General features: G+C 44.3%; 1 protein-coding gene across 1 annotated transcript in view; it reads left to right on the forward strand.

Moving 5' to 3' along the window:
* The first annotated feature begins 6,873 nt into the window (after positions 1 to 6,873).
* The window catches only part of LOC140203589 (serine/threonine-protein phosphatase 2A 65 kDa regulatory subunit A beta isoform-like), a 113,950-nt gene continuing 96,623 nt past the window's right edge, over positions 6,874 to 24,200 (forward strand). The window contains exon 1 of the mRNA XM_072269636.1: positions 6,874 to 6,946. Within this exon, the coding sequence (XP_072125737.1) occupies positions 6,874 to 6,946 (73 nt within the window). The remainder of the gene's footprint in view (positions 6,947 to 24,200) is intronic.

Genomic DNA, 24,200 nt, shown 5'->3' on the forward strand with positions numbered 1-24,200 from the left:
GTAAACAAATCATTACCCCCAAAAAATTCACTTTAACATTCATTTCCATAGATGATGCCTGACCTGCTGAGTTCCTCCAGCGTTTTGTGTGTGTTGTCCTGGATTTCCAGCATCTGCAGTATCTTTTGTGTTTTAAATGGATTCATGCAGGTTATGTGAATCTGCAAGGTCACAGCTGATAGAGTGTAATGTGGAAAAGTGCAAGAGGAAATTTGGTAGGGAAAATAGAAAAGTAGAGTAGTTAAATGATGAGAGACTGTAAGGAGTTGGTGCTCAGAGTGACCTGGGTACCAGTGTACGTGAATCACTGATGCCAAAATACAGCAAACAATTAGAAAGACAAATGGTTTGCTCGTCTTTATTGAAAGAAGAAGGAGTACAAGAATAATAACATTCAAGTGCAATTATATAAATATCTGGTAAGATTGTGCCTGGAATATTGTAAAGAGATCTGGTCTCTCGAGCTAATAAAGGATATGAAAACAAACGAGACTGTAGATTCTGGGATCTGCCAGCAAAAACAAAACTCTGAAAGAACTTAGCTCATCAATTAGTATCTGCAGAGGAAGAATACAAGTTGATATTCCAGGCTGAGACCTTGCACCAGGAGTGGACTGGGTGTGAATAAATGATATACTGTACAGTGGATTCTGGTTAGTTATTCTATCGGTTAATCCAGACAGCCACTTATTTGGGACAACTCTAAATCAACATAAACTAATCAAAAAAATAGCCAGAATTTCCTCACTTATTTGGGACACTATGCCTCTTAACTGGGACGGGAGAGTATTGCCAAACAGTTTCTAACTAGTGTCAGTTGTGTGCACTTGTGTGCCATTAAATACTCCACCGTGCTTAGAGTGAACAGTTTTTAAATATCATCAGCTTGTGTTCAAAAAAGCAGTGGTTCATGTCAGGGATAGGTAGCGAGAAATAAGCAGTAAGACAATTCAGAACTGTTTTTCTCACTGCAGTTTCAAGCAGTCAGGCTTGGAGATGCAAGAAATGGCTGGGAATGAAAATGAAACAATTTCATTGCTTCAACAAATTAGAAACCACGAAGGAAGTTAAGATATTGATAATCATCTTGAATGCTACAATGAAAATGAGGATTTGGAGAATGCAACAGTTTCTAACTAGCATCAGTTGTGTGCATGTGTCTGGCCATGTGACACTACAGCATGCTTAGAGCAAATAGTTTTTAAATAGCATCAATTGCGTATGCTTGTGCTATGGTATTCATTTGAGCCTACTGATGCCAAATGACAAAGCAACAATTTTTGACATGACTTCAACACTGATTTTGTTCATTTACAGTCAATCAAAAAGAACAGAGCAGCGTACACTGTATGAACTCCGCTGTCGAGAACTATTAGGTGTTATCATAGTACTACAGTTATATTGGTAATATTCTAATTTGTTCTGTATTTATTTAAATACATAATTTGTTGCTCAGTTGAACATAGTTTGCCCTTTCAAAACTATTTTCATGAAAATTTGGCTAATTGTGGCAGCCACTTAATTGGGCCAAAATGTACTGATCCTGATGTGTCCCCATTAACTAGAATCCGCCATTCTGATAAATGGATGCAGGGTTAGTAAGGTAGAAGATCAGCCATGATTGCACTGATTGGTAGGGCATACATGAAGAGGCAAAGTGACCTACTTCTGCTTCGATTTTTTTAATGATCTCAAAAGCACGGTCAAGATCAATGAGCCTACCTTCAAAAGTCATATTCCATTAACTGCACCAACAGCCTAATTGACTATTAAATCACCAGTTTTGCATCAGACTATAAATCAGGCCTCATATGTAACATTAGAGTACATCACCTGTTCTATCCATGCACCAACAATTGACCCCCAAATCCAAATCTCACAGGTTACACAAACTGCTCGTTTCAACCAAGATAGCCATGTCAACCAGGTGACACTTACCGACAAATTGTATTGCCCCTTGCAGAACAGGATGGTGTAGGGTCAGAAGCACTGGGTGCTTACTAAATGGGACAGGTGGACCACCACAGAATGAAAGTATCATGACTGCATTTAGTATGCTGGGCACTGACCTACATGATTCACTGCCAATGGTCACGTCAACTGGATCTTGAGGAAATGATATGACCTTCTAAAATATACCAGTGTTGCCTGCAAATTATGTGCATGCAGTAATTGTGCCCTGTACCCTAGTTCAGCTTGCAACTCCAGTGAAATTCCTGCACATTCTCAGTAAATTTGAAAAGTCTTAATATCTCTTCCACAGCAGAGGACAACTAACTGTGAGTTATTAAAAACAGTTCCAATCTGAGAGAAGCCAAACGCTAAAGATTTGTCAGCACATTAAAAGGCAATGCTGTTCTTTCCCTGTTGTTGTAATTGTAGCTGGTGATTTATTTCAGTGAGGACTTTGTGTAAGGCAACCTGCACCTCAACTTGGTATCTTACTGAAGTTCAGAGAAGAGAATGTTCCATAAAGATTCTGGGCGTAAACAAACTTCTGCAATGAGCCTTTCTCCACTTCCCCTCATGTCAGGATGAGTGGCTGTCCCAGCTCTGCTTGGTCCCTGTTATTAGTCACAGAATTGTACAACATAGGGACCTTGTACATTTGACCCATTGTGTCCGTTCTGTCAAAGAGCTCATTTACACTAATCTGATTTCCTGTTATAATAATCAATTAACCTAGTAACTCACACATCTTTTGAGTGTGCCTCAGTAGCAGCACAGCAAGTTCCTAATGGGAATGGATGCATCTGGTGGGATCTCAGAATGAATGTGTAGCCTCCACAGACAACACTAGAGATCAGGAAGGAAGCTAATGTTTGTACCAGACCTCCAAGGTAATCAGTTTCTCTCTGTTTGATCCTGTACCATTCCCTCCTACCATAACACACATCAAAGTTGCTGGTGAACGCAGCAAGACAGGCAGCATCTCTAGGAAGAGGTACAGTCGACGTTTCGGGCCGAGACCCTTCATCAGGACGAACTGAAAGGAGAGCTAGTAAGAAATTTGAAAGTGGGTTGGGGAGTGGGAGTGGGAGGGGGAGATCCAAAATGATCGGAGTAGACAGGAGGGGTTGGGATAGAGCCAAGAGCTGGACAGTTGATTGGCAAAAAGGATATGAGAGGATCAACTGTCCAGCTCTTGGCTCCATCCCTCCCCCTCTTGCCTTCTCCTATCATTTTGGATCTCCCCCTCCTCCTCTCAAATCTCTTACTAGCTCTTCTATCAGTTCATCCTGACGAAGGGCCTCGGCCCGATATGTCAACTGTACCTCTTCCTAGAGATGCTGCCTAGCCTGCTGCGTTCACCAGCAACTTTGATGTGTGTTGCTTGAATTTCCAGCATCTGCAGAATTCCTCGTGTTTGCTCTACTACCATAATACCATTCTCCTCCCTTCCAACCACCATTCCAGCCTTCGCCACAACTTGTCTACTTTGACTCTCCTTCATTATCTTTAAAATTCTTTAAGAAAACCTAAGACAAAATATTAATTTGCATACAAGAAATATTTTGCTGCTAATCATTTCCCCACCATGCTGTATATAAATAGCGCACATCCCGCACACTGATTCGGTTTGAGCGTTGAACCAAGCTTGAATGAGTAAGACATGCCCACTTCGCTTGTTTGACTGAAAGTGAGAAGATGGAGCGGGGCCTCATGTAGTTTCAGGTATCTGCAACAGGTAGACAGATACTATTTCAGAACAGACATTGCCAACCTCGGGAAGGCGCCGAACAGCAAGGACAAACGCTACATTCGTAGTCTAACCACGGCAACAACATTTTCCTGAGTTACCGCCTTTAAAAGCCCTTGCAACGATCAATGCACACCGAAACCAGGACTGACCCTGTACCTCAAGATGAAAGGGGGCGAACTACTTTTCTTATCCTTACTATGTAATATTATTGCTATTAAATTGATATATTCGACACGTCTCAATAGCATTTTCGAGATTAATCACGGAACATTAAAGCGTGGACACGAGCGCATTTCCAAATATATTACCAGTGTTTGAGGGTCTTGGATTCGGTTCCCGGCCAATGTAATGACGTCAGATCATCAGAACTCAGGCGTCAGCGCAGCGTCAGGGCGAGTCTGCGAGATGTTAATGTAGTGGACGCAATATATTAGCGTAAAAATGGGATGCAATGGTGTGGGAAGCGGTGGAGTCCAATGACATAGTAGTGGTTACGAATAGGAAGGATGATAAGTTGGGGTGCCGATGGTTAATGACCCTACCAAATTGGGCAGAAATACGAATGCGATGTGAAACAGGGTCAAAGACGCTTGGAGAGGGGAGGTGAGCAGGATGAAAGGATTCCCTTATATTTGCCACATTATCTTTCCTCCAGTTTGTCAGTGACCTCTCTCTGCATTATCTCGTACTGATCGGTAAGCTCTTGGTTCTTCTCCAGCAAGGCTTTGCCGAGCTTAGCCGCCAGGATGAGATCGTTATCCTTTTGCCGAAGCTGAGAGAGCAGGTCCTCGATACCGGGGCTACCGGCTGCTACTTCCTCGCTGTAACTCTCCTGGCGGCTGGTCGCCAGCACAGGGAAGCGTTCGTCGAACAGCAGGTTAGCACTGCCGTCGCCCTCAAGCCCTGGAGGTGTTGGGAGTGGAGAAATGGGCGGCAGTCTCGGCTGATTGCTGGCCTGATGGTGCGCGGCCTCCTCAACGCCAAACGAGTGGTGGGGCTCGTCACCCTGCTGAACCTCCTGCAGCCATAAAGCCGCCATAGTTCCACCTGCGCTGGACAGATTATAATGGGCTCCGATCCCGGCTCAGCTCACAGATTGCACCGAATCCCATGGACCTTTCGTCCCGTGCCCTGTCCGGGGATCAGGATGGCGTGACCCAGTTCCCCTGCTCGCAGCACTCGGTGTCTCGTGTGGTGATATCACGTGTCAGAACGTGATTGAACAGTGTTCGGAGAAATCATCGAGAAACTTCTATGGTAAACGTGGTTGCAGTTGCTGTAGTAAATAGAAGTTCGAGTTCTATTCTAACAGAATATGTTTTGTTATTGTTAAACCACGATGCGTATAAAGAACACAACATGGTGTCAGAAGTCGGTCTGGAAGAATAATACGTTCGCTAATACGGGAGAATCGAAGATGATCCAAAAGAAAACCGCACGAACTGTTTTCGGGGTTTGCTAACAGCTTTAAAAATGGAACATCTGCAATCCCCACCGACACTTCAGCTGACTAGGAATGCAGCTGAAAACCGGAGGAAATACAAGCAACATTTTGAAATCTATTTATCGGCGATCAGAGCCGATAGAAAACCAGAAAACGGCGATTCTACTGCACGTAATAGGTGACGACGCAATTGAAATATAATCATTCTATTTCTGAAGATGAAATTAATTTCAATTTAAAGTCGATAATGGACAAATTGGAAGCATTTTGTATACCGAAGCGTAATGTGACGTATGAGGTGTTCAAGATTTTCACGTGTAAGCAGAAAATAGATCGATATGTTACGAAGTTGAAACGCCGAAGTAAATCATGTGCGTTTGCAGAACTGGCAGACTCTCTCATTGGAGACAGAATTGTTTGTGGCATTCGGGATAATGGTCTGAGAGAAAGGCTGTTAAGAGAGCAAGACCTGGATTTGGAAAAAGCTTTGATATTTTGCAAAGCTTCGGAAACCGTAACGACAGGCTGAACACCTTTTCATTGAAAGCTGCAGCGTAGACTCTGTAAAAAAGCGCGAACATATTAGAAGAAATATTAAAAAGGCAACGAAACCGACAGAGAGCAAGACGTCTTGTGATTGCTGCGGACAGCAGCACCAGGCAAAAAAGTGTTCAGCGTACGGAAAAATATGCATGCAATAAGAGTAATCATACTACTTTTCACACTGTTGCAGAAGTAGGAATAAAATGAAACAAGTAAATACAGTGATTGAAGATGAACGTGAGGAATGTTATATTGTCACGGTCCTGATTGTTTATTCCCTAGTTTCCTCTAATTTCCTTTAATTGTGCCATGGTTCTGACCGTTAATTTCCCAATTACTTCTAATTTTCTTTCATGATGACCTGCAGTATAAGAACCCCCCGGCGTTACAAAACCTAGTTACCAGATCGTGGTCTTTTTCCTGTGTGATAACTAACGTTTCCCGACCGCTTAGAAGTGTTTGTTCTAAGTTAGCTGCAATTTCAAGGTTTATCTATGAAACTCCGTCTCTCTGAGTCAAGGCTCCATATCAGGGCTCCGTGTCAAGATCCCTGCTGTTTGCTGTTCGGCGTTTACGCCCGTGTAAGTATCCTACCTTAATCTCCGTGCCTGTGTGCTGCACTTGGGTTCGCCGCAGTCGCTCCTTGCAACAGAACGATCTGGCCACTATGGACCCAGCGGACACGAATACCCTGCAACAAGCCCTCGCCAGCCAGGGCTCCCAACTGGATCTGCACGATCAACTTCTCTGGGATGTCATGGAGAACCTCCGTTCCCTGTCTGCTGACGTAAAGAAGATCAGTGACCAGGTGGACCGAGTATCCGTTCATCTTACCCGATCCACTCCTGGAACTCTGTCAGCCCAGCCCAGACAGCCGGTAGTGGCAACCCCCTACGTGTCGGTAACACCACCGCCAAGAGAGCCACACATACCTGAACCAGAACACTATGCTGCGGATTTGGGGAAGTGCCGGGCCTTCCTTCTGCAATGCTCCTTGGTGTTCGAACAGCAGTCATCCAAGTACTCCACAGACAAGTCGAAGATGGGTTATATGGGTTGTAGCGGGGAAGTGCCTTAGTGTGGGCTACAGCTATCTGGGATAATCAACCGGCTAACTGCTCTTCATTCCCCACCTTTATCACAGAAATGAGAAGGAGCTTTCACCACCCTGTCCGTGGTAAAGATGCCGCTAAGCGACTACTCACTCTCCGTCAGCGCTCACACAGTGTTGCCGCCTATTCCGTGGATTTCCGGATGTTAGTGGCTGACTCGGGGTGGAATGATGAGGCACTCCAAGGGGTATTTTGAAAAGGCCTCAGCGACATGGTGAAAGACGAGTTGGTGGCAAGGGATGACACCAACAGCCTGGATTGTTTGATCTCCCTAGCCACCAGGTTGGACAATTGTCTTCGAGAACGCCATAGGGAGAGAACTGGTCGTCCACTCCCTTTAGCAACTCCACGACACTCTTTACCGTCTCCCACCGGCCCTAGCCTCTCTTCCCCTCCCTCTCCTAGAATAGCTCCCAGTCCAGCCGTTTCCACCACCCAGGAGAGGAACCCATGCAGCTGGGACGGAACCGCCTTTCTCTCACAGAGCGACTCCGGAAATTGAGAGCGGGGAAATGTCTCTATTGCGGCCAGTCCCGCCACTTCCGTGCTACCTGTTCCCTTCGGCCAAAAGGGAGGGCTCACCAGTAGAAAGGGGGACCCTCGTGAGTCAGACAACATTCCCTTCTGTCCCCCGAACCCGGGTGCAGATCCAACCTCCTATCGTTTTTGTGTACCCCTGGTTAAGCGGGGGGCGGGCGGGGCATCCCAGATAATCTGAAGGAAACACGGCCTCCTGGAGAAGGTAGAATCCCGGTGGCTGTTGCTGTAAGAGAGTTACGCTAACCGCTATGCTACTGTGCTTCGAAAAGAACAGAGGAATATCCATTTAAAACAGGAAAGACGAGAAATTCCTTTAACCTGGAGGCGGCGAATCTGCGGTATTCGTTGCCACAGATGGGAGGAGGAGGATTTTAATTGAAAGTCGATGACCAGGGTTTTCCTGATAGACGGTAATGGCTGTCTCGAACGAGAATGCAGAGACTATGGTGGATGAAGAAACGAAGTAGAACATTTGGAAAGCTCATGGGCAGGTTACAGGAAAGACATGCAGGAATGTGAGTCTTGTGCAGAAGAAATGCAGGCTATCTGGACAGATTGTCATCACTTTCTGACGAGGTGGGTGAAAAGCCCCGCTTTCGTGATTATATATAACGAGATTTCCACGAGACCCCTCTCTCGTTCTTTTGCAAATATAAATCGAATCGAATCGAATCAATCCCTTGACGGACATCAGTCTTGTCAGCCCAGGAATAAACCTGGCGAACCTTTGCTATAATCCCGATTTTGAACACTTTTCTCAGACAGGGAGACCTGCAGTAAACACTGTAATCATGGTGTACTTATGAAAACCTCTATCCCTACTTCTGGACTCAAATTTTCTCGTCATTTGGACTTACCATTTTCATCCTTATTCGCCTTCTAGTTCTGTATATCCGTTGTCACTGACTAGAGTCATAGTGCTATACAGCAGAGATACGGGCCTTTTGGCCAAACCGGACCATACCAACCAAGATACCTATTTACCTTTGCAAATTTGTCCGCATTTGGCCGATATCATTCTTAACCCAGTGCGCAAGGATACCAAAGGCTGTTTGCATTTTCATTACATAATCTTTCGCTGTTTATTTAACAACCTGCCTTTAAATTATTGCTACTAAAAGTGATAACACTGCATCTTTCGTGTAGTTCCCTGGCAATGAAATTGTACAAAGATACCCTCCCGTGTAATATATCCTGCACATAGCCCACATCCAAGCTTCATAAAGAAGTGTTTTGGATTTGGCTAAAATAAGGAGCTATTTTTTCCAACTTAGGAATGGTGTGCCAGCCATTCGGTGCTATTTTCGAGGGAGAACAGGAATGCAGATCCATGTTCGAGGGAGAACAAGAACTCAGAGCCTTGGTCGAGGGAGAACAGGAACGCAGAGCTCAAGGTAGTGGGAAACGGCTGGATCTACCCAGCGGAGGCGAGAGCAGGAAGAGATGGTTCCCTACACAAGGTAGCGGCAAACAGCCAGACCTACCTAGCGAAGGCTTGGACACAAAGAGACAGTTCCAAACAAAGAAAGATAGTTCTTTATCTAGTCACAGCAAGGCCCCAGTCTTGCCCTGGCGCTTGAACATGACAGTGTTACAGGCGAAGGTAGCAGGCGAGGCTACAGAAGGAAGGGGAAGGAACAGTCAAGCAACTGAAGCTGAACCCAGGAGCTGTTTATGTAGCCAACCAAAAATGGGAATCATGTGCCTGGATTGAGACACACAACAGGACAAGGGAAAACTGGAAAACCTGGAATAAGGAACCATGGACCGGACTGTGAACCGGAATGCGACCTTCATGGACTGGACCATGACATGTATACAATATACGTACATGAAAATTTTTTTCTTCACAAGCACGCACGAAAACAGAGCATTGTCCCAAAGAGTGAATGATATTTAAATGTTAGAACTTCAAAGTCCCCGAACTTCCCCCACCCACGCATAAGCAGCAGCAAAGCAAAGCAACGCAATCGCCAGCATAAAAAAAGCATCTGCTCCCTTCACGGAGCAGTCAAACGTGCAGCAAAGCAGTAATAAAGACACAGAATTTCAGTACCCCCGAAGACTTCTCCTTCGCCCTGTAATTCACGAAGTCACAGGCTCTCTGTCTCTCCCTAATAAGGGAATAGCAGGTGTCCCAGTTTCACTGAGAGAGGGGAAACATAACAAAACGATTCACAGATTTATGGTGTTAAAGGTGTTTTGTGTCGTTTTTTCCCCGAGTTCTGTGTCCAAGGAAGTCTGGTCTCTGGGCACATAGACAGCAGCCAGTTCTCTGCTTTCGATCTTCCACAGCACATTAGGCGGTGACACCGACCTCACATCTGCCTGCCTCCAGAGCTATGAAATTCCGGCACCCTGAAGGCACGCTATTCTTCCAGGCTGTGTCCTTGGCGTATTGAAAAGCGGACAGTCATGAAGCCCTGAGATTTGTGATTTTTGTGTCCTCTTTGTGGTTTTTATATATGACTTCGATGAAGAAGTAGAAAGGTGGGTTGGTAGGTTTGCTGATGACACGAAGGTTGGGGGTGTTGTCGATAGTCTGGAGGATTGGCAATGGTTACAACGGGACATCGATAGGATGCAGAATTGGGCTGTGAAGTGGCAGATGGACTTCAACCCAGATGTGTGAAGTGGTTCATTTTGGTAGGCCAAAATTGAAGACAGAATATAATAGTAATGGTAAGACTCTTGGCAATGTTGATTATTAAATAATCTTCCAGAAATAGTAGGGGACAGAGGGACCAGTAAGATGGAGGAACTGAGTGAAATACCTGTTAGTAGGGAAGTGGTGTTAGGTAAATTGAAAGGATTAAAGGCAGATAAATCCCCAGGGCCAGATGGTCTGCATCCCAGAGTGCTTAAGGAAGTAGGCCAAGAAATAGTGGATGCATTAGTGATAATTTTTCAAAACTCATTAGATTCTGGACTAGTTCCTGAGGATTGAAGGGTGGCTAATGTAACCCCACTTTTTAAAAAAGGAGGGAGAGAGAAACCGGGGAATTATAGACTGGTTAGCCTAACATTGGTGGTGGGGAAACTGCTGGAGTCAGTTATCAAAGATGTGATAACAGCACATTTGGAAAGCGGTGAAATCATCGGACAAAGTCAGCATGGATTTGTGAAAGGAAAATCATGTCTGACGAATCTCATAGAATTTTTTGAGGACGTAACTAGTAGAGTGGATAGGGGAGAACCAGTGGATGTGGTATATTTGTATTTTCAAAAGGCTTTTGACAAGGTCCCACACAGGAGATTAGTGTGCAAACTTAAAGCACACGGTATTGGGGGTAAGGTATTGATGTGGATAGAGAATTAGTTAGCAGACAGGAAGCAAAGAGTGGGAATAAACGGGACCTTTTCAGAATGGCAGGCAGTGACTAGTGGGGTACTGCAAGGCTCAGTGCTGGGACCCCAGTTGTTTACAATATATATTAATGACCTGGATGAGGGAATTAAATGCAGCATCTCCAAGTTTGCGGATGACACGAAGCTGAGTGGCAGTGTTAGCTGTGAGGAGGATGCTAAGAGGATGCAGGGTGACTTGGATAGGTTGGGTGAGTGGGCAAATTCATGACAGATGCAATTTAATGTGGATAAATGTGAAGTTATCCACTTTGGTGGCAAAAATAGGAAAACAGATTATTATCTGAATGGTGGCTGATTAGGAAAAGGGGAGGTGCAATGAGACCTGGGTGTCATTATACACCAGTCATTGAAAGTGGGCATGCAGGTACAGCAGGCAGTGAAAAAGGCAGATGGTATGCTGGCACTTATAGCGAGAGGGTTTGAGTACAGGAGCAGGGAGGTACTACTGCAGTTGTACAAGGCCTTGGTGAGACCACACCTGGAGTATTGTGTGCAGTTTTGGTCCCCTAATCTGAGGAAAGACATCCTTGCCATAGAGGGAGTACAAAGAAGGTTCACCAGATTGACTCCTGGGATGGCAGGACTTTCATATGAAGAAAGACTGGATGAACTAGGCTTGTACTCGTTGGAATTTAGAAGATTGAGGGGGGATCTAATTGAAACCTATAAAACCCTAAAGGGATTGAACAGGCTAGATGCAGGAAGATTGTTCCCGATGTTGGGGAAGTCCAGAACGAGGGGTCACAGTTTGAGGATAAAGGGGAAGCCTTTTAGGACTGAGATTAGGAAAAACTTCTTCACACAGAGAGTGGTGAATCTGTGGAATTCTCTGCCACAGGAAACAGTTGAGGCCAGTTCAACGGCTATATTTAAGAGGGAGTTAGACATGGCCCTTGTGGCTACGGGGATCAGGAGGTATGGAGGGAAGGCTGGTGCAGGGTTCTGAGTTGGATGATCAGCCATGATCATAATAAATGGCGGTGCAGGCTCGAAGGGCCGAATGGCCTACTCCTGCACCAATTTTCTATGTTTCTATCTGAGAGATCTTGCGGTCACATAGGACACTCAAAGCTGCTGCTCACTTTGACAGTATTGTTAAGAAGGTCTGTGGTATGTTGGCATTCATCAACCGTGGGAATGAGTTAGAGACGTGAGATAATGCTACAGGTATGTAAGACCTTCATCAGACCTCACTTAGAGTATTGTGCTCAGTTCTGGTTACCTCACCGCAGGAAAGATGTCGGTACTATAGAGGGTATGTAGAGGAGGTTTCCAAGGATGTTGCCTGGATTGGAAGGCGTACCTTATGAGAATAGGTTGAGTGAACTTGGCCTTTTCTCCTGGGAGCGATGGAGGATGAGAGGTGGACTGATAGAGGTGTATAAGATGATGAGTGTCATTGATCGTGTGGATGGTCAGGGGCTTTTTCCCAGGACTAAAATTTCTGGATTTTCATATTTTGCTACTGGAAAACGGGTAAGCCTGCGTTACTCGGTGTCTCGGACTTTCACACAGCAACGAAAACTAAAGACCTATTATTAAACTGTGCTAGCGACGAGGCTATACATCAGTAGGATATAATAAAACCGGATTTTTTTAAACTGATGTAAGATTTCTGTGGAAAACTATATATAGTAAGATCTCAGATTTGTGTAATTCCCAATTGAATTCCTCACTGCTCAACATCAATTCTCGGAAAGCTTGCAAGGTAAATTCAAGTAAATGTGTCAGTAAATTACATCTCTGAATAATTCTAAAAGTAAATAGAAGATAGAATATAATATAGATAAATTTGAAGTGATCTAATTCCAAAACATGTTGTTTTAGTTTCCCAAAGATTGGTCTTTTTTCAGTTAATTGGAACCTCGTTGTCCTGGAACACAAGTCATGTCATCGGGAAGGGCGATCCTTGTATAAGCAGACATTACAAGAAAGTTCTAGTACCGGACGAACTCTGATTTGTTCAAATTATGCGAGGCCTCCCTCAGACCTTAACTGGAGTTTTATTCATCGTCTTGGTTTCCCTACCTAATAAATGAGTAGCTCTGGAAAAAAAAGCAAGTGTACTTTGGCAGTGTAAAATGCTATTAGTCGGGGCCGGGAAGGGTGAGGTGTTTCGAAACCAGGAACATAATCTCCAAATATCATGAGGTCATTTATAACCAGTATGGAAATAAATATGCTGAATTAATTCAGCGCAGCATGCAGGCTCAGTCATTGAATCATCCGAAACACACACCGGTGTTTTTACTGCGTATTACGAATATAGAGGCGAGCAGGAAAATGACAAAAATGTGGATAATAAGCAATGATTTCGACTGAGTGGGCTCGAGTGTTGAAGCGACTCGTATTATTTATGACTTTTCCTATGAGAACGCCGGTTCATGCATATGCGTTCTCTAACCTAACTTATTTAACTTAAACTTTTCCATTTTCATATTACCATGAGCGTTTTACGTGTCAGAGTTCTAAAATGTATATTTTTCTTGTCTATGTACTGCTGCTGTTGACAGTCTATGGTATAAACATCCGTGTCTCCCTTTCTTTTCCCTAAAGCTAATTTGGTGGCGATTCTGATCCTGTCCCGCGAGAAGTGTGGCCTCTCTAAATGCATCACTCGCTATTTGGTCTCCATGGCAGTAACGGATTTGCTCCTCATTATTACCGCTGTGATTATCAACCGCATTTGTGGCATTTATTTCCCAGGAAGTTTCCTCTCCATCACCCCAGTGTGTAGTGCCATTATTGCAATAACCTATGCAGCCAGGGTCAGTTCTGTTTGGTTAACCGTCGCTTTCACCTCTGACCGTTTTGTCGTCATTTGTTGCCAGAAACTGAAGGCGAAGTATTGCACCGACAAAACGGCATCTGTGGTCATAGCAACTGTTTGTTTACTTAGTTGTTTTATCAATATTCCATGCTACTTCATTCATGAACCCAGCTATATAATTAACAATGTACCATGGTATTGCAAACTGAAAGCTGTCCGTTATACTTCTCTATTGTGGGGCGTTTATGATTGGTTCGACCACCTCTTCACTCCTTGTTTCCCGATCCTTTTGCTCAATCTTCTCACTGTCAGACACATTTTAGAAGCTAGTAGAGCCCGGAAGAGACTCCAAGTCCAAAACAGTGGGAACAATCAGACTGACGCAGGGATGGAGAGCAGGAGGAAGTCTATTGTGTTACTCTTCGCCGTTTCAGGCAGTTCCATACTATTGTGGATGACACATTTGTTACAGTTCCTATATGAGAGAATTTCCAATGACCATCAAGTTAGCGGTTACAGTGATCCCAAGTCTATATTTATTGAAACTGCCAATATGCTCCAACTATTAAGTTGCTGCACAAACACATTTATCTCTGCAGTCACTCAGAGAAAGTTCAGGGAACAGCTGAAAACCACGGTACAATATCTAGTAAATATAATAGGTAAATGTATGAAATAATGGATGAAGCTAATTCAACCGCGAATGTGCAACATTGTTTTAAATATAACTTGTCTTGTGTTAAATGTGAACCAGAAACTTTTATCTTCGATCACAAAACCACTTCTGCAAATACAGGGATAAAAATATTAGAATGAAATTGTTGTGAAATGGCCAAGTTGGATATATTTCTCTAATAATGTAATGACAGCAGCCATCCCTAATATTTGTCGGACAAATATTTCATTTGACTAACTGATGATCTATTTCGTACTACAGAGGCCGTGAATGATAGTTCAAGGCGAGAAAGAGCTACAAGGCGAATAAAAGGCAGTAAATGCCATAAAGCATATGGTTGATTTTTTTATGGTAGAAGAAATGGCTGTATTAATTTACTGCAATATGCATCAATGTCTGCGTTTCACAACTCCTTACAAATCGGCAGAAATACATCACGTACTTTTTTTTTACAAAATCGTATTATTATATAACCTCTCCATTCGAAAAATATCTTTATATATCCTCGTTGGAACAAAGAGAAATTCTGCCCCAACACTCCATTCTCTGGAAGCCGGAACAAAGATAAGAGCATTTTGATCGTCCTTTATTAACAGACAACTAATCTCCGGAGATACAGCTAATCACTTCGGGCACAACAACAAACCTATCGCATGTACAGGTTAACAAACTCAACAAACCCAACAAAATCAACAAACTCATTCATAAGGCCAGTGATGTTGTGGGGAAGAAACTGGACTCTCTGACGGTGGTGTCTGAAAAGAGGATGCTGTCCAACTTGCATGCCATCTTGGACAATATCTCCCATCCACTACATAATGGACTGGCTGGGCACAGGAGTACATTCAGCCAGAGACTCATTCCACCGAGATGCAACACTGAGCGTCATAGGAAGTCATTCCTGCCTGTGGCCATCAAACTTTACGACTCCTCCCTTGGAGGGTCAGACACCCTGAGCCAATAGGCTAGTCCTGTACTTATTTCCTGGCATAATTTACATATTACTATTTAATTATTTATGGTTTTACTACTATTTAATCATTTATGGTGCAAGTGTAACGAAAACCAATTTCCCTCGGGATCAATAAAGTATGACTATGACTGAACCTTCAAGCTAGATAGAGCAAAGATAATTGTGCAGATTAGTAAAATATGATTCGTCATCTGTGAAATCCACTTTGTTTTTTGAACAGAGATTTCAGCTTTTGAGGAGAGCAGACCTATAGAGAAGTGAGCTTCAGTGATTTAGTGATACCTTTGAAATAGTGAAGCCCGTAAAAGTTGTTATGGAAAAGTAGATCGAAAGGCTTCCAGGAAGATTCAGCTGGTTGGATACAAAATTAGATTGATGGTAGGAAGCAGAGGACAATGGTGTGAGTTTACGTTTCAGACTGGAGGTCGATGCATAATGGAGTTCCTTAGGGATTGGTTCCAGGCCTGTTTTCATCTGGAAACTAACAGTCGAGTTTCGTCGCAGCCCTAAGCCTTGACTGTACATTTCCCACTTTTAATGCTGCCTCACCCGCTCTGTTATTCCAGCATTTTAATGCATTGCTTAAACTAAGGATTCCCAGATCCTTATATGTTTTCCCACTGAATTAACAGTCACCTGGCTAGGTTCATTTCCCTACAGCAGATCCTACCTCACCCCTCCCCTCTACCCGGTTCATGGACTGTCGATATGTTGATATATGCAACCCTCGTGGATGTACGTAATGAATTCCGCCAAGCGTGAAGGCCTTGCACTGAGGATGTTGCAGTTAATATTGGAGATGCTGAAGTCACCCACAGCAACAAACGTGTTGCTTTTCGATCTTCCCCATATTTACCTGTGCATATCTCAGTATCTATATGCTCAAACTCTAGTTCGCTAATAGGAAGCGGGTAGTACAAAGCCACCTGAGTGTTTGCACCTTCGTTAACATTAATGTCTAGTCTAGTAGTCTGAGTGGATAAACCCTCTAATGTTTCCTCACTGAGAGCAACCGTGACATTGTCGCTGATTTGACAACATACCTCTCCTTTTATCTCCCTCTCTATCTTTATTGGTGCTGTTGTGGATAGTGTAGTTGACTGGCAAAAAAATACAGAGAGTAATAGATCAATTGTACGTATGGGTGGAGAAATGGCAGATGGAGGTTAACCGGGACAAATCCTGTACCTTGGTAGTCCAAATGGAAAGAGATAATACTGTCAAGGGCAATCTTAGCAATCTTGATGAGCAGAGGGATCTTGGGGTCGAAGTCCGTAGATACCGGAAAGTAGCTACAGAGCTTGACAGTGTGGTTCAGGAGGCTTACGGAACACTTGCTTTTATTAGTCGAGGCATTGAGTTCAAAAGTCAAGAGGTTATGCTGCGACTTTCGGGCCACATCTGGATATTCCATACATTTCTGGTTGCCCCATTACGGAAAAGATGTCGAGGCTTTGGAAAGGGTGCAAAAGAAGTTTACCAAGATGCTATCTAGATCAGAAGGCACGCGCAATGGAGGTTATAAGATCATTGGATGCATAGATAGAGTAGACAGACTATCTCTTTCCTAGGGCCTGCATTCGGATAGAAGTGTAATCTCAAAGGAGATGTGAGGGGCAATATTTTACACGGAGACTGGGTGGTGCCTGGAATGAGCTTTCTGGGTTGATGGTACAGTCCGACACCTTAGGGATTTTTAAGCAACATTTCAACAGGCACATGAATGTGAGGGAAATAGAAGGATATTCACATTCTGTAGGCAGAACAGATCGGTTAGTCATTTGATTGTCAGTTTAAATAGTTCAGCACAACATTGTGGGCTGAAGGGTCTTTATATAAGGATGTAATGTTCTATGTTCTATGATAGAACCATGCATGATTTCAATAATTCCCCCTGTTTCTAGCCAGCCTTCCCCCCTCAGCTCTAATGAAACACCATCGGAATGAAGCGATAGCTCTCTTTCTCTCTCGTCAGGTATTAACGGACCTGTTAAATATACCAAAGGTAATCTCTTTTTATTAGGGATATCCTTCCTCAGCATTTTTTAGCTGTAGAAATTGTTTTTTTTTTGTTCTTTCGTTACCTTAAGACCATAAAAGCAAAAGACATAGGAGCTGAATTGGGCCACTGCTCTGCCATTTGATCATTGCTTATCGCTTTTCTTCTCAATTCCATTCTCTTGCCCTCTCCTGTAACTTTTCAGCATTTGACTGAACAGGAACCTAGCAACTTCCGCCTTATCTACACCGAATGACCTGGCCTCCACAGTCGCCTGTGTTGTGCTAATGAATTCAACATATTCACAACTCTGAGGCTAAAGGAAAACCCCCTCATCTCCGTTGTAAATGCACGTCCCTCTATTCTGAACCTGTGCACGTCGGTGCTAGACTATCCCAGATAGAGGCAACATCCTTTCCAATCCCAGTCCATCTGTGCCTTTCAACATTCGATAGCTTTCAATGAAATTACACTAACCACACCACCCCCGTCTAATCCTTGAAATTCCAGCGACTACATGACCAGAGACGTCAAACGGCACTAATATGGCGAGCCTGTCATTTCCGGAATCATTTTTGCGTTTTTAATGGCCCCAAGACTGCTCACGGGACTCCAAGTGTGGTGTCACCAGTCCCTTATAAATTCCCAGCGTGATATGTTTCTTTTTTCTCTTTTTGTCCTCTCAGAATGAATGCTAAAATTGTATTTACATTCCTAATCACAGACTCAACCAGCAAGACCGTTAGGGAGTCCTGCACGAGGTCTTCCAAGTCCCTTTTCACCTCGGATTTTTGAATTTTCTCCCCTTTTAGTCTACGCTTTTATTCCTTTTACCACAGTTCATGATCATGTTCTTCCCGACACTGTATTCCATCTGCCACTTCTTTGCCTATTCTCCTAATTTGTCTAAGTCTTCCTGCAGCCCCTTTGCTTCCTCAACACTACTTGCCCGTCCACTTATCTTTGTGTCATCTGCAAAATTGGCCACAAAACCATCACTTCAAATCATTGAAGTAGAACGTAAAAATAAGTGGTTCTAACATTGACCACTGTGCAACACCACCAGTCATCGGCAACCAATCGGAAGAGGTTTTGCTTATTCACACTCTTTGCCTCTTGTCAATCTGCCAATGTTCTACCCATGCTAGAATCTTCTCTGTAGTACCATGGGTTCTTAATTGCTTAGCAGCCTCATGTGCGGCACCTTGTCAAAGGCCTTCTGAAAATCAAATCCACAACATCCACCGTTTCTGCTTTGCCTGTCCTACTTGGTATTTCGCCAAATAATTCCATAAGATTTGCCTGGCAAGATTTCCCATAAAGAAACCCATGTCTATTTTACCATGCCTCTGGTACCCTGAAACCTCTTCCTGAACAAGCGACTCCAAAGTTTTCCTAACCACTGAGGTCAAGGTAACTAGCCTATAATTTCCTCTCTTCCCCCTCGCTCACTTCTTGAAGAGTGCAGTGACATTTGCAATTCTGCATTTCTCTGCAACTATACCAGAATGTAGTGATTCTTGAAAGATTATTATTACTCCACAAACTATTCAGGTACCTCCTCTGAACCTTGGGGTGTAGTCCATCTGGTCCAGGTAACTTACTTGCCTTCAGACCTTACAACTTCCTGGGCACCTTCTTCCTAATAATAGCAACTACGTTCACGTATTCCCTCTGACACTTCCGACCATACGGTGTGCTGCTAGTGTCCTCTACAGTGAAGATACTGCAAAGTACTTATTCAGTTCTTCCGCCATTTTCTCGTCCCTCATTACTACCATTCCAGTGTCATTTTCGGGAATTTGATATCTACTCTCGCTTTCCTTGTAATCTTTGTATATCTGACAAAAACAAAATACTGTTGACATCCTCTTTGTGTCATTGAGTAGATTCCTTCACATTTCAACTTTTCTCTCCCTATGGCTTTTCAGCTGCCGTCTGCTATTTCTCAGAAACTGCCGAATCTTCTGACTTCCCACTAACTAATCTAATTACATAGGTGATTTCTATCTGAAAGACTGCTGACATTTTCGAAGCGTTTGTATTTTCTTTTTACATTTGCCTTCTTCCAAACTTAAGAGATCTCAGATCGTTGTCCAAGTTTATCCCTCATTGTGAACCCATTACTTTTGGTATTGGGAAATGTGTTGAGGGTTAATCTGGCTTCTCAGATGAATCGACCTCACATCAAAAGCATTATGACCATGTTTCATTTCATGAAAAGGGAACAGATAGTCCTTTCGAACGTGATCGACTTTGCAGGCTAAAACAATTGACAATATTGATTGGTCTCGTTTGCATTTCGTACACTTATAGCTGCTTTCAACTGCTTTATTCGACCATGTGAGATTTTAGAGAGCCGAAGGTGCAATGTCCAAGTTCAAATTCTAATTTTATTGGCATAAACATGGATCAGAATTAATGAGACCCAGGTTAACATATTCTGACAGGACTTTACTCTTTAAAAACTTATAAAAACAAAATCTTGATTTGAACTCCTCCCTCTCCATACTTGTCTATCTTCCAGCCTAACAACTCCTCTGCATGTGCAAGTAGACAAACGGCTAGGAATTGTAGGATTTGAGTAAGAATAAGTATGTTTTCAAGTGGCGGGCAGTGGCCAGAAGGAATCAGTAATCCATGCATTCTTAATATATTTTCATGTCAAAGATCAGAAAAATAAATGTAATATCTGCGGTTCTGCTAACAACACAACTGTACAGCAGGGGTCCCCAACCTAGTTTGCAACGCGGACCGGTTTCTTGTTGACAATATTCTTGCGGACTGGCCGACCTGGTGGAGGGGTGGGGTGTAGGGTTACCAACGGATACGTTGTGTTTACCTCGAGATAGGCTACAATGACCATGAAGACTTGCGTGGGCACCAGTGCGCATGCGTGTATGTGCCGATTTTTTTTTCTACAAATCGTTTTTGGCGATTCTGTACGGGGGCGGGGTGTTAATCACGACCGGAATATAGGTGATAAGTGGCTAATACACTGAATTTCATTTCTAAAAGGGTTTATCTAACAAATTTAATATTAAGCACACAGCGCATATTTTCCTTGCATGAATAAGTCAATTATCGGGGAGGACAGGGGAGATTGAAGTAAGTATTGAACGAACTTCCAGTGGAAGTGGCAGAGGCAGGTTCGATATGATCATTTAACCTTAAATTGGATAGGTATATGGACAGGAAAGGAATGGAGGGTTATAGGCTGAGTGCAGGTCGGTGGGACTAGGTGAGAGTAGCGTTCGGCACAGATTAGAAGGGCAGAGATGGTCTGTTTCCTTGCTGTAATTGTTATATGGTTATATAAGTCACTTATAAGTCAATAGCATCATAACATTTTAAGTAACATTTGGATATTAAACACACAGCACATATTTCCCCGCATATAAATTAATTGCAACACACAAATATCGCTGAATCAGTGGGAGCCCTGGGCTGAAAACTTGTTCCCTTCAACAACACGGTCGTATCGAGGGGTGATGGGAGACAGCGATACTCGAAGTGGGTTCCCTATGTCCAGTCTATTCTGCAATTTAGTTTTTGTTGCATTCATTGCAGAGATATGTTGGAAATGGAAGCACCGTTTTCAGTGCTTTTGTGGCTATCTCAGGATATTTAGCCTTGACTTTGATCCAGAATGCCGGCAGAGATGTTATGTCAAACATACTTTTAAGTCCGCCTTCATTTGCAAGCTCGAGGAGTTGATCTTCTTCCTGTGCTGACATGGATGACGCGCGGGTAATGACCTCGCGTGTGTTCAAGCTCAGCAGTGGGTGAGGGGGGATGAGGAAAGGTGAAGCTGACTCATATCGCCAAATCATATCGTTCCCTAGCGGCCCGGTAGCACATGCTTTGCGGCCCGGTACCGGTCCACAGCCCGGTGATTGGGGACCACTGGTCTTTGTTACGTACCCTGTAACTGGGTTGCCAAACCAGCAGAAATGGATCACTCAGTTGGAGTCTGGATTACTAGAACTAAGAAAGTTTTATTAAAGAAACAAGCAACACAGTACTCTAATCAAAAGGATAATGAATGCAACAGTTCAGCAATGATAAACATACATGTACACAGAATTAAGATAACAGGATCAATCAAGCTCTATCGTTGTCTAGGGGTAAATGCCCAGTTTCAAAGTGACGCAAAGTTCAGTTCAGTTTAGTTCAGTTCAGTTCGCAGACAGTGGAGGGAAGGAGAGAGAGAGCAAAATGAATGAATATTCAAAAGGGCTTCCACACACAGACCTTCGCAGTCAGCTTTCGGGCAAGCCCTTTGTGATGTCATCTGAGGTCACTGACCGTGACCCCCTCCGTTTCGAGATACGATCGTTTCTCTGCGGTGAACCCGGCACCCAGGCAAGGGTGGACACACACCAGGTTCCCGCCGATCATGCCTTTCCACCCTGTGTGTCTATGGCCTGGTCCCGCAACCGGCCTTCCAAAACTTCCCACCGACTTGTGAGAGACGCACCGCTTCCAGGGTCTCGTTACCTCGGGTGTTGTGTGTGTCCTGCCTTAGTGAACCTGTCCCTTTTTATCCCCCTGCTGGGGTATCGCCTGTCCATCACTTCAAACAGTTCAGGGTTCAAAGGGGGAGCCAATCTTGACAGCTCTCTCCTTCTGTTACTCTCTCTCCCGTCCCTTCATTACACATCTCCCAAGGCTGCTCCATTGTTTTCCTTATCTCTCTCTCTCCTGAAGACAGGTGGCAGACCAACTGCTGATCCCACTGGTGCCAGCACAGGACAGCTGCATCTTAATCTATGTGTATTCTTCCCATCTTCACCCTCTTCCCTTCCTAATCGCCCTTCTCCCATGGCCCACTCTCCTCTCCCATCAGATTCCTCCTCCTTCAGCCCTTTAACTCTTCCACCTCTACCAGGGGTTCCCAACCTTTTACTTGCCATGGACCAGTACAATTAAGCAAGGGGTCTCAGAGTGAATGTGGAGAGGATGTTTCTTATGGTAGGGAGTCTAAGACCAGAGGACAGCCTCATAATAGTGAGGTGTCCTTTTAGAGATGAATAGGAAGATGAGAAGAAAGTTCTTTAGCCAGAGAGTGGTGAATCTGTGGCATTTATTGCCACAGTCAGCTGTGAAGGCCGAGTATTTTTGTATATTTAAGGCAGAGGTTGGTCAGGTCATGAAGGGATAAAGGGAGAAGGCAGGAGATTGGGGCTGAGAGGGAAAATGGATCAGCCATGATGAAATGCAGAGCAGACTAATGGTCTAATTCTGCTCCCATATCTTGTGGTTTTAGGATATTGGGAACCCCTGACCTAAACACTTCCAGCTTCTAACTTTATCCATCTTCCCCCTTACCTGGTCTCACCTATCACCTGCCAGCTTGAAGTCCTTCCCTCCATGCTCCCAACACCTCCCAGTCTTATTCTGGCTTCTTCCCAGTTCCTTTCCAGTCCTGATGAGGGGGTCTCGGTTTGAAACATCGACTCTTTATTCCTCAGCAGAGTTGCTGCCTGACCTGCTGAGTTCCTCCAGCACTTGGTGTGTGTGTTGTGGGTTGGAAGCAAAATATGCTTGACCCTGATGGACTGAGAGAGACACAATCTCCACCTACTGGCTGTTTATTAATACGTAAACCAGTACAGGAAAAAAAGAATTGTGGTCAGCATAGAGCAGACATGATTACATCGCACGGCAGGGCAGGCTTCTGACAACCAAGTCCAGCTCCTGGCCTTCACGTCTGGCTGAGCTACTAAGATTGGCGGAACCGTTTCTACTGACAGGAGAAGGCACCTAGGTGGGTTACTGATGCCTTAAAACAAGTTGCTTTGGGCTGATGCCAAACTATCGACCTCTGCCATTCCTTTGCATTCATCTGCTGCGTGGAGAGAGCTAGCCTGCTGTGTGGGCAACAACTTGCTCTCCGTGTTGTACTTCCTTGGCTTGCACATCATGTAGACAGCTAGGACACAACATCCATGGTCCATTCCGACCAATGCAGAACCTCCAGGCCTAGCTCATTAACAGACTCCTTCAGCGGACTGGAGGACAGCCTCCATATGAAAGACCGGAAGAACTGAAGACATTGGAGCAGAGTTAGGCCTTTCAGCCTATTGAGTCTGCTCCGCCGTTTCATCATGGCTGATCCATTTCCCTCTCAAACCCATTTTCCCTTTAACCTTTGACGCCCTATCTAATTATTTGGTGATGCGTTGCCTGAGCTGCCTATTCAAACATCCAATGTCAGTCCATCCTTTCTGAGATTAGGGGCCCAAAAATGCACACAAGACTCCAGGTGAGGCCTCACTACTGCCTTATAAAGCCTCAGCATTACATCCTTACATGCAGAAAGACTGGAATCCTCTCTCTCACTCACGCTGACACCAAGCTGTCTGGCCAGGGCAAACATCTGCCACCAGGTTTGGTTGCTAACTTGAAATCCAGCTCACGTTCCCAACCTCCGAACCAAAGCCCTGCTTGTGCTGAAGGCTAAAGCAGTGAAAAGACCCATTGGCGTGACCCTCCGACGTTCCTTCAAAGATATCCCTGCAGCTGAGGGCAGGAGTTCTTTAATAGAACATACAACAGTATAGTACAGGAACAGGCCCTTCAGCCCTCAATGTTGTGCCAGAACAATTAAATTAGTAATCAGATAGCTAACTAAGCTCATCTCTCCTGCCTACACAATGTCCATATCCTCCCATCTTCCTCACATTCATGTGCCTATCTAAACGTCTCTTAAAAATCTCTAATGCATCTATCTCTACCACCACCGCAGGCACCCACCACTCTCTGTGTAAACGATCCGCTCTCACATCTCTGAAATTACCCTCGCTCACCTCCTCCTCTCCTTGGGACTCCCCGCTCTGGTTCTCTGCCTGCTCTGGATCTTCTCATCTCGAATTGCCGACGGGACATCGAATTCATCACTCCTTCACTCCTCCACTGAATGCACTGCCCTCTACTCTCCCCGCACCAATCCCAACCTGACCATCAAACTGCCTCCAAAGCCAGTCTATCCTTCCTCAAGTATGGAGACCCGAACTGCATGCAGTACTCCAGGTGCAGCCTCACCAGTACCCTGTACAGTTGCAGCAT

Source organism: Mobula birostris, chromosome 10 (assembly GCF_030028105.1).
Source record: "Mobula birostris isolate sMobBir1 chromosome 10, sMobBir1.hap1, whole genome shotgun sequence".
In the NCBI taxonomy this organism is placed as follows: Eukaryota; Metazoa; Chordata; class Chondrichthyes; order Myliobatiformes; family Myliobatidae; genus Mobula; species Mobula birostris.